This window comes from Austrofundulus limnaeus, unplaced genomic scaffold (assembly GCF_001266775.1).
Source record: "Austrofundulus limnaeus strain Quisiro unplaced genomic scaffold, Austrofundulus_limnaeus-1.0 Scaffold159, whole genome shotgun sequence".
NCBI lineage: Eukaryota > Metazoa > Chordata > Actinopteri > Cyprinodontiformes > Rivulidae > Austrofundulus > Austrofundulus limnaeus.
In genome coordinates this window covers 951,557-963,205 of record NW_013952561.1, presented here as the reverse complement: position 1 = coordinate 963,205, position 11,649 = coordinate 951,557, and the positions used below count along the sequence as shown (strand labels likewise).

Below are 11,649 nucleotides of genomic sequence, written 5' to 3'. Positions count from 1 at the left end.
TATATAATTTGTGTGTGTATTTTGTTGTGCAATAACATTTAAAAGATTTCAGTACATAATTTGGTGAGATCTTAAAAAAGAAAAAAAAAAGATCTGTTCCTACTGCTGTATTGATTTTGTTGGTGCTTTTATTTCCAGCAGTCTATGAAAGGCACACAGACAAAGGTGACTGACCGATAAGATGCAGGGAACATTGGACTTTACCAGCCAGATTGGGGTGGGATAGTGTGAAGCTTCATGCCAGGGAGCAACACTTTACAACCAAAGAAAGCAAATTCAGTCAATAAAACACATCTCTAATTAGTGCACCTGTTGTCTGCAGGACAGATTAGAGCTTGTTTTATCTCCTGGTATAAAGAACTTGGAGAAATTTTTTCGTCATTTTAGAAATGGGTTTGTAGTTCATAAGTACTGAATATCAATGTCTGCTTATAACTCTAATTTTATATATATATATATTTCACTTCTTATTGGAAAAGCAYGAGCAGTGAGTATAGCAGTGGATCACTTCATTTTTTATTTATTTTTTTATTTTTACAAAAATGGAGGAGAGCTTGCAGAATGTTTTGATGATATGTTTGAAATTGGCTGCCTAAATACTCAAAGAAAGTGAAAAGAGCAGCTCAGTGGTTCAGGAGTTGAACAACAAATGACCTATAGTAACCTCTGGTGTTCCCTCTCTCACCCTGTCTCCTCCCTCTCTGTTTTCCCTCTYGTCTCCCATAGGGCTTTGTAGAAAGCGACTTCTTTCCTACTCACCGTCTTCAAGATATCGAGTCATTAAAACCTCTGCAATAAGTCACAGGGGTCGGGTTGACATCCAATAAGCTGGTCCTCCATCAACTCAGAGATATTCACAGACCGAGGACTCACATGGGCATGATGGACYGGCAATAACTAGGACATCACCCTCAGAGGTAAGGTCAGTCCAACACCGTGCCTGCCACATTATCTCTGTCAACAAAATTTCAGTTTAATGATGTTTTCTAACAGAGATTTTTTATTTTTGGGAGGCAAAAAGTTATGAGTTCTGTTTGGTGGATTTGTTTATCAGTGGGTAATTGTTGTTTAATGAATGTGGTTTATTTATGTTTTTTTTTTTCGTAAATTTTCCTATAAAATAATCCTATTTTTCTAATTTATTTTCTTTTATTCTTAGTTTTTATTTGTTTTACTTAGGAGTGTAGAAAAGTCTTGCGTTTGTTGTCAGCACTGCGACTCTAGGTCTTACTGGAACCTTATATTAATGTCATGAATAATTTCACATCAGTTGAGTGTTTGTAAACACGCAGGTGTCAGGGCTCTGTTCCTTTAAAAATAATGACCATTAATAACTAAATCAGGAACTCAGCAGAGAATCTGCTTTAGAGGCTCTGGCTTCTCCAAGTCAAATTTTGTTTGACATTTTTTGTTGTTTCTGATAAATTTGCGCTTTTCCTAAAGACAAACCAAGAAGCAAAACAACAACAACAAAAATAGACGTTTCATAATGATATCGTTTGTAGGGTTGAACTAGATAAATGGAATGTTTGTGCTATAAGCCGACAGAAATTTCATATCAGTAAGTTCCCCGCTTGTAAACATCCTGTAAATGATTTTTAAAAGTACTTGATGATAAATGGATTGTTTTTTTATGTCTGTGTGAAAAAAGTCTCCAAAATGATCCTGCATCCATTTCATTTATATTCATCTATAACAGTTTTCACAAAAACAAATTCTCCAAAATTATGTTTCACTGTCATAACGAGTTTTAAAATTTCATGTAAATGAACTTTATAACCTGGTATCTTTTAGGAATTATATATTCTGTCAAATATTATGTAAAAGCAGCTTCTGTTTCTTGTATATTACAGCAAAAAAAGAGCGATTTTTACATTTTTCAAACCGCTTGAGTGTTTTTTTTTCTTCCCCTGCAGGCTGGTTAAGAATAGCCAAGAACTGTGTTTGTGTGTCTGCTGAATCAGTTTCCTGAAATGGATCCCCCTGTGGCACATGATAGACTTTCATTTCTGCTTTTACATCCAGCTGGTTTTGTTACGCACATTTTTGTCGGCAGTGTTTGTTTGAATACGCCTCGAATCTTTCTAAGAACTTAACAATGCTGTGTAAGATCAGAGTTAAACTCTTGGCACTGATGTCATGTACATCCTGATTTGGGCTCAGGCTAGTCACACCTACTTTTCTTATCCAAGTGTGTTGTTGAAGTACTATCACCTGTCATGAAAGGTGGGTGAACGTGTGTCTGTGTTAGCAAAATACCTCATGAGCTACTGGACAGATTAAACGAACATTATCAGCAAGTAATCCGTGTTCATCTGCAACTGATTAAAATTGGGAGTTAGTGTGATTTAAAATGATCATCACCGCTAGACAGCCTTAGGCATAAAAGCAAATGGCTATACTGCAGTCTTTTTTTGCAGATATTAAACTAACACTTGGTGTTATGGCAGCTGAGAAACATCATGAACACATACTCTAAGTGCTAATAGATCTCAGAGCTTTGTTTGGCATCCCAGACGGCAGGCGATATACATTCTTTCAAGGAATGCTAGATAGAGGTGAATCTCATTGTCCATTTGTCAAAAAATCCTGCAAGTCTTGTTGACTTGSTAACTGACAGTATACATGATAAGGAAGCACAGGTTGCTTATCATGGTTTAATCTGTGATCAAATGAGATGAAAACTGTTTCAAAACATTCAGACGTTTGTGCCTGACATTAACAAAACTGTAAAGATCCGTTTTTATAATCTAAAGAAAACCTGGTTTTGCTAGAATTGGCTGTGATTTTTTTTCTTCTTTTGTTTATTTTGTTTTTTAATAAAATGTGTACAACATAATGGCACGGAGGTAACTGATATTCATGTTTTCTTTCCACAGGTACACGTTGATTTCGTAATGACAAGCTGCTGTGCAGAAGATGTCCACATTGTCTGTGACTGATATCCCAGATGTTGGTCATGGTGAGAAGAAAAGTATTTTTTAATACATGTCTTATGAATCACAGTGAGAGATCTGACTAGACAGGATATTATTTTTAGTTGTACAAATCTCTTACTGTTACACTGTTGAAGAAACTTTATGAAGATCCTGCTTTATGTTTTAGTAGTAAATGTTCTTGACTTTCTTGTTGTTATAAATTTATTGGAAATTAGCTTTTCTTGAACAGTTGGTCCTTTAATCTCTGTTCTGATATACTTCTGTACATGATTTGTGTTTGTTTACAAACCTCTAACAAAAAGTGATTTTAATGTAGAATTTTCAAAGGTGTTATCTGTTCATGTGATATTTTGTATCTTATTTTAAATCTGAACACCTGTTATAACAAATAAAGACGAGAGGAAGCGGTGTTGAACAACCGGCCTTTGTTTTCAAAACGTTTTGTTTCTCCTCGCTCAGATGAGAGTAAGGTGTTCAACGGGGCCTCTGTGCTGCAGCTGGGCTACATGGTTCAGGAGAGCGATGCACTGACCGACCTCTCCCAGCCGGATGACGTCCCCATCCCCCCACATAAGGGTCCTTCACTGACTGAGATGGGCAGCCCTCTGCCGGGGGAGCCAAAGGACGTTAAGGTGGATCCTGCAGCAGCTGATGCATCCAGCAGCATAGGCGAGTGAAAAGTACTAACATGAGTGTTTACCTTCAAAGGAAAGGAAATRTGTTTAGCAGATTTTTAAAGATCGCCCAAGTCTCTACTGTCAGTCATTAATGAGAGTGAATCAGACATGAAGTAGGCTTGAGCGCAGATCAGTGGTGTCTGTCTTCATACAACTGGAGTGACAGTGCTTACTGACAAGACTGACCTGTTTTCTTTGTTGTTTTATTTTCTTCCTTTGGACATGTTCAAACATGTCACAACCCAAGACGTGTCTCTTTTACTTTACAGTTTAGCATATTTAGCCTTGTCATTCTGACCCATCTGTAGCTGTTTTGTGTCCTGTTTTCTGTTCACACATCCACTCCACAGCAGGGCTCTCTCTGCGTGATACGCTCTTTCACAACTGGAAATACTCAGCAGTCCTGTCTGGGTTGAGCTCAAAAAGGGCTGGACATTGTCCAAAAAGTGTGTCACTGTGTATGCTGTGTTTTTGTTTAAAACAGATCAAGGCTTAGGAAAATCTTTTTAAAAATGATTATTCAGCTACTATTTGTTATGTAAAGGCCCTTTCACACCATGATGTTTTAGACCAATTATGGGATGGGCGATATGTTATCGCATGTGATACATTCACCATGGTAATAATTTGTCATTTCACGGTAAAAACAATAAAATACCACCGCGTGCCGCCAGGCTTTACATGCTTCCCCACCAGGTTAAGCTTCGTTTGTTCACTCAGAGCGGATGTCGACGTGCAGAGCATGTGCTAAATTAGTAAAGCTAAAATGCTATCCTAATGACTCTCAGTGTGCAAAAACAGTCAGTCATCTAAAAACTCTTTAGAGTTCAACAAAACGTTAAAAAGGTAACAGGACGGGGCAGCTTCCCACAAAAAAACCCAGCTCCTCCRTCTCCTCYGTGTCCCAGCCACAAGCTGCATCAGCACGGGTCTCTCTCACACAACAGCCCCTCCCTCCCCTGAACATTAACCCTTTAGGGAACAGATATTATAGCTTTACCTCCCAGAGCAGCAAAACACATTATTTTTTAGTGATTAGTGAAAAGTCTTTTCTTACGCTTTTCTTTTTTATTATATTACTGATATTTTACTAGAATTAGGGGTATATGAATCGGTCCACATATCCATAAAGACTGGAACTCCACAGATCTTCAGCTACAGAACAGAGCTATTAATATATTATGTATTTTGATGTGTTTTTAATGTCACCCAAGCAACAGAAAACAAGTACTCAAGTCAGCAGAAACCATTATTAGCACGCTCATTTGCTAATCAGGAATTTTCTGAGCAAACTTGTCATACATGCACCAAAACCACTGACTGTTTCTAACTGTGGGTGCACTCACAAATGTTTTCAACATTAACTTCAGATGGTTTGCAAAGATTTTCCAGTGAACTCCCTAAGGGATGTTTCAGATAACTTCCTCCTTAGTTACATATCTGAAAGATCATTGAATCAGATGATACAGCTGGTGATGGTGGAGACTTAACCTGTGTGTGTGTGTCTGTGTGTGTGTGTGTGTCTGTGTGTGTGTGTGTGTGTGTGTGTGTGTGTGTGTGTGTGTGCGCGCCAGCTGGAGCTTCCGCTTAGGACTATTTTCGCCAATGATTGTTGAGATTGAGAATGTACAGTATGTAGATATTTATTTTTATCAAACTAAATGACACAATTAATTTAGCTCTCAGGAAGCAATTGTTAAATGTACATCTACAACCCCATAAAAAAATAAAAAGTCTAACGCTCATGACTCTTCATGTGTCAGTCTGGTATTGTAAAATTTCTGTTATAGTCTGAGTGCTGAAAGAACGGCAATCCTTCATATTGGTCAGGCAGCCAGGAAATGGCCTGAATAGCCACCGACGCTGTTTTGCAGAACACCAGGAGGACCACCAAACCAATCTGTAGAAATCCAGTGATCAAAATCCAAATATATATCCAGAACAGAGGTCCCACCTTTGACATGTCCTCCCATGGAAGAAAACTTTGTTCCAAAATTATATTAAGAGACCAGCTAACCAAATCTATAAAAATAAAAATATCCATAATTTCTGGTTTCAGGTGAAAATGTAGAGGAGGTTCCAAGCAGCAAAGCAGGGAAGGGAGGGCAGGAGAGAAGGAAAAAGTGTCTTACTCCTCCGAGAGCAGAACATAAAGGGTCAATAAATAAATAAATAAATAAATAAATAAACATACATGTCTTTCTATCTTTGTGAGGACTACACACACACACACACACATGCCCCCCTTGGATAAAAGTAGGGGAAACGCTGAGCTGACAATCATTTGCAACATACATTCTTAGGTTCTTCTCATTGCGCTGGATTTTTACTTTAGCTAATAATTATTTACTAAATAGCTTAACCAATAACTAATTTTTCATGGAAGAATTTTAACTAAACTTTGAGAAATTTAGATTTGATCTACAAAAACAACCAAATACACTTTGGAGTCAACTCAATTTCCATAATTCTAAATTATATATGAATTAGTTAGTTTTACAAATCTTGAGCTATGACTTAATGTGATAGTTACTGAGTTATTCCCAACACTTACTGTGAGTGTGACATCTGGCAATATTACACGAGATCTGACTTTATTTCTAAGGCTTGACCAGTCCAGCTATCATTCCATCACATACGATGATCTTGGATTAAAACTCTGGCAAGAAACGCATATATGCATTCCTTCAAGGGTCACTAGGCCTTTTCATTTTCGCTTAGTTTTTTGAAATCTACATTTGATGTGGTAACTGCATTTTTGTCATTTATAAAGGAATAATAAAATGTTAGTAATTTTTTATTACATTTTTATTAGGGATTTCCAAAAATACTTTTTTCCGTTCAGCTGAACATTCAGCACTTTAGTAGCATGCTTAAAAATCTGCCTGTAAGTCATTTATAAACAAACAATCAAGTCATTTAGTAAAGGTATGCGAGTGATGAAACCGTTCTTCCTTTTGTGAAATAAATGTGCTTTTCAACTTATTTCAGAATTATGACATTTTTTCCAGATTATAGAGCGCTAGTTTTTCTATCTCTGAAAAGTCAGACTATGCTGAATGTTTTTCAACTATACAGCTGTCTAATCTCCATTATTCATGCTTAACAAATTAATTAAAGCATTTTTTTGTTGTTTTTTGACTGTATAGATGGTCAGCCAGTGAAGAGGAAAAAGGGCCCTGCCCCAAAGATGATGGGCAACGAGGTGTGTAGTGTATGTGGTGACAAGGCCTCTGGTTTCCACTACAACGTGTTGAGTTGTGAAGGCTGCAAGGGCTTCTTTCGGCGCAGTGTCATTAAAAGTGCCCAGTACTCCTGCAAGAACAATGGTCGCTGTGAAATGGACATGTACATGCGCCGCAAGTGCCAGCAGTGCCGCTTGCGCAAGTGTCGGGAGGCGGGCATGCTGGAGCAGTGTGAGTTCCTGCATACTGAGTGAATCCGAGAAGGAAATTCAGGTTGCAGTGCGGGGGAAGCTCTGCTGAAAAACTAATCTTTGACTCAGAGGTTGAGCTGTAGTCGTAATGTATGCATCCTCTTTGCCCTTCAGGTGTGCTTTCTGAGGAACAAATCCGACTGAAAAAGCTAAAAAAGCAGCAGGAGGAGGAAACGGCCCGCACGTCTACGGTGGCCACACCCTCCCCTCCACAGGAAGTGGCTGCACTCGATCCACATCAGCAGGAGATGATCGAGAAGCTGGTGGCCATGCAGAAGCAGTGCAACAAGAGGTCTTTCCTTGATCGACCAAAAGTGACGGTGAAAAAAACAGCGCTAGAGAGAAAATGTTTCTGCACACACGAGTTCTTGTCCTCAAATGTCAGTTCTGTTTGTCTGAAACACTTGGGTCAGTTTTACCTGACTGCTGCTTATCATTTACAGCCATGGCCACAGAGTCAGGATCTGCAGAATCGAGAAGTGCGGCAGCAACGTTTCGCCCACTTCACCGAGCTCGCAATCATGTCGGTTCAGGAGATTGTGGATTTTGCCAAGCAGCTACCTGGTTTCCTAGAACTGACACGAGAAGACCAGATCGCTCTGTTGAAAACGTCTACCATCGAGGTTTGTTGCTGATGATTTAATGTGTTCATTTAAGTTAGTAAATGTACTTGTGGCCCTTTTCCACTAGTGCCTGGACAGCATGATTGACTTGGCTCTCTGTGGTTCCAGGACTTTTCCACTAGCAAGGATTCATGGAACCAACCCCTTTTTCAGAACCTCCTTTGCTGCAGTTCTAAGTGTACCATGCTGGCCTGAAAACATGATGTCAGGAGACTGTCAGCCACTGACTGGTTAGGAGGTGGAGTCACTGGTTGCATCATAAGAGCTACTCTCACAACAACCTGATCAGCCATTTGCAATAACAACACTACCATGTCCTCCATTGTTGTGTTGTATATCCTTTCAGGTTGTCTTCTTTTACTAGGTTTAATGGTGGCTGGCAAATAGTTTAACGGAGAATAACCGCCTCCAGTTGGTAAGAAATGGGGCGTCAATTTTCGGACTGTGGGACCACCCAATCTTACACTGAACCCATCCACTAGATCTGTTACTGAAGTATAGTGGAAAACCACCTGAACTGTGCTGAACAGAGTTCAGACGTAATGTAGAGGAGCTAGTGGAAAAGGGCCATTATATCAGTGCTTTTGATTCTGTTTCTACAGACTGTCTTCAACAAAACATTGAGATATTAGCAACAATCGATGCACAATGTGCAATGTGACTTCTTTGAACGTGCTCTTGAAGTTCTCAAATTTTCTCGGTAGACTACAATTGTTACTGGAGCTTTGATCTTTTTATACCAAATAGATACTTTAATACAGTTACTTCCCTGGGCCATAAAAACTTCTGATCACATATAGATCCAGAAATTCAGCTAAATGGATAGAAGTGTTTTAATTTTTATTTATAAATTGATTGATTGATGATGCCTTTATTGTCATTGTACATTTCCTTGTTGCATTTTAAGTATATATGAAGGGTTCAAAAATGCATGCATCTGCGTTGAATCGTTCATTAAACACAATTTGTCCAACAATACAGATTTGAAAATTTTATTTTATTATCATTTCTTCTGAAGATGCTCTGTGTTGAAGACTCAGGGGATCTACGTTCGACTACTCAGCCTAGTCTGCATTGCTGAGGAACTTGCAGTTTCAGCAACATTTGATTAATAAACTAATTTTGATGTTTAACAAATGTTAATAATTAATTTCTATTCATTTCCAGGCATGGGAATTTTTTTTTGTATTAAAATATCGAACTGTGAGACTAAAATATGGGACCGAATGGAATCGTGGATTTTTGTATCGTTGCACCCCTAGTGTGTGTGTATTTTTAGTATGATTATACTTGAGAGATGATACATCAAAGCAGGAACGCTCTACAATCCCTGCACATGATTTTTACACCAATGCCAGTCACTTCCAAAATCCTCCACCTGAATTCAGAAAGCTTTGGTTTCTGAAAAAACAATTGCTTTTGTCGTGACACAAAAGTTTGAAGGCAGCAGAAAAGCCTCAGTTTAAAACAGTTTGGTGTAAACTGAGCTTTAGTGTTTCCTGGAGGTAAATGAAGTTGTAACAGACTTTTTGGCTTCAGTATGTCACTCATAGATGTTTGTCTTCCTCAGATTATGCTGCTTGAGACTTCGCGGAGATACAATCCCACCATTGACAGCATTACATTTTTAAAGGATTTTAGCTACAATAAGGAGGATTTTGCCAAAGCAGGTGATCTTTCACATTTATCCTGTCACATTTTTCTGAATAAACTTCCTTTCTATACTCAGTAATGTTACGTGGTATAAATGAAAATTACACAACTGTGTAATGGTGTGTTTATATTTAAGAAGACAACTTTAATTTTTCTGTTTGCTTTTGTATTTTTTAAATTGTGACAGCTTTATGCCAAAAAATATGAAGTCCTGGTTGTAATTTCTTTCTTAAAATAACTCTTATCCACTCTCAATTTTCAATATTTATCTTCTATTTTTTCTCTCTCTGATTTTATCCCCTCAGGCCTTCAGTTTGAGTTCATTAACCCCATCTTTGAGTTTTCAAAAGGAATGAATGACCTGCACCTTGATGAGGCCGAATATGCTCTGCTCATTGCTATCAACATCTTTTCTGCAGGTCAGATCTGATTAACTTCAATGCTCTGTTTCTCATCAATATACATGGCACAAAGTAAAGTAATGCTTCTCCTAAATCCGTCAGCTGTGTGAGAATCGCATTCTCTGTGTAAGCTTTGTTTTGTTTTTGTTTTTCTGTGTGTAGATCGACCGAATGTGCAGGATCACGATCTGGTTGAGCGGCTGCAACAACCTTATGTGGATGCTCTGCGCTCTTACATCATGATAAAGAGACCAAACGTAAGTACCTGGAGCTTTAAATAGCATTTACTCTGGTGAGCCACAAAATGTCAGCTCAACCTGGCTATCCTCATCACAACAAAAACATTCAGTCAGGATTGAGATTATGTTACTTTGTAGAAACCAGAAATGAGTTACAGGTTTTTTTTAATGTCCAGTAAAACCTTTTATTTCTCTACCTCTGAAAAAAATATAAAAACCCTAAACCTGAATATAAATAAAACTTATCCTGTGACTTTAAATTATAGACTTAGTTCTTAAGTTCATCAGTGGTTGATTTATTTTCAACTATAATGCCAAGAATTTGGGACAGTGTGTAAAATGTAAATAAAAACAGAATGCATTGATTTAGGCTACATTCACACTGCAGGCAAACACGGCCCTAATCTGATTGACTGATTGATTGATTGATTGATTGATTGATTGATTGATTAATTAATTGATTTATTCATTGATTTATTTAAACCCCTTTCCCATGCTTTTTTATGACCGACTGAACATGACTAATCCTTTTTAGGTTTTTTCAGTATGTAGGTCTAAATCAGATAAATGTCTGTTTTTCAAAGCGAAAAGTTTGAAATTTCTGGTTGCATTTCATCCAACTTTTAAGTCAGTGAGGTGGGGCTTTACAGATTGATCCAAGTATTTAGAACAGCTAGAGGCAGGTTCAGCTGTAAACGGTGAACTAAACAAGCATGTCAAATAATTATTTAATCTGTTCTGATTGAACAACCACTTCAGTATTGATCCATAACATGTAGCATCCATATGTACTTCTGTAAACACTGCATGAGCACTGTGGAGAGTTCACACTGGAGTCTGATGGAGGTCACATTTAAAATATTACATGAATGAACACACACACACACACACACACACACACAAAAAAAAAACAACAACCCGGAATTGATGATCAGGTTCTTCAGCGTGAACATAGCTGTACAGATCTCATAAATCCTCATTTCATTCACAATAGAGCAAAGTAAAAACATCCAATAAACTAAGCAACTGTAAAATTTTTAAGAAAAAAAAAAGCAATTGTGAATTTGAGGGCAGTAACACAACTTAAAAAAAAACCTGTGCGACAGCAGCAACAGAATACTGTAAAATTGGTTCAAATAAGGTAAAGAATGGGACAAGATTCCTCCAAAATCTCCAGCAGCTGGTCTCTACAGTTCCTGGATGTTTACAGACTGTTGTTTAGAGAAAGATGGAAATCCTCACTGTGGAAACATGATTCTGTCAAAACTTGTTTAAGATGTGTAAACGTTAAAACATTTTTTTCTCCAAAACTGGTCAAACTTTTAGTTTAATCATTTGACACATTTACTACATTCCTCTGTGAATAACATGTAGGTTTGTTAGATTAATGAATCACTGGGTAGCGCCTCTTCATGATGTCCTTTCATGATGATGACCACTGCTCTGTGCTGGAGTCAATGGCTGCGTGACCTGGGGGCACCTGTTCTCAGTGACATAATATGATGTTTTGTTTTTTTCCTCATCAGAGGTTTTTCTTTTTTCTTTCTGCACATACCGAAGTGTGTTACTTTGTGAACCGGTGTTCTGAACTGTAATTTCCCCTTGGGATCACTCACTCACTCACTCACTCACTCACTCACTCACTCACTCACTCACTCACTCACTCACTCACTCACTCACT

General features: G+C 38.0%; 1 protein-coding gene across 2 annotated transcripts in view; it reads left to right on the top strand.

Moving 5' to 3' along the window:
• nr1h3 (nuclear receptor subfamily 1, group H, member 3) overlaps positions 1–11,649 on the top strand; it is a 20,818-nt gene that overhangs the window by 6,195 nt on the left and 2,974 nt on the right. Inside the window, exons 2-10 of one of the 2 annotated variants that reach the window (XM_014017019.1) lie at positions 727–917; positions 2,880–2,962; positions 3,399–3,608; positions 6,766–7,032; positions 7,167–7,372; positions 7,496–7,675; positions 9,246–9,345; positions 9,634–9,747; positions 9,892–9,986. In XM_014017019.1, the coding sequence (XP_013872473.1) occupies positions 2,920–2,962; positions 3,399–3,608; positions 6,766–7,032; positions 7,167–7,372; positions 7,496–7,675; positions 9,246–9,345; positions 9,634–9,747; positions 9,892–9,986 (1,215 nt within the window). In that variant the 5' untranslated portion in view covers positions 727–917; positions 2,880–2,919. Of the gene's footprint in view, positions 1–726; positions 923–2,879; positions 2,963–3,398; positions 3,609–6,765; positions 7,033–7,166; positions 7,373–7,495; positions 7,676–9,245; positions 9,346–9,633; positions 9,748–9,891; positions 9,987–11,649 lie in introns of both variants that reach the window. The other variant, XM_014017020.1, reaches the window with a different exon arrangement.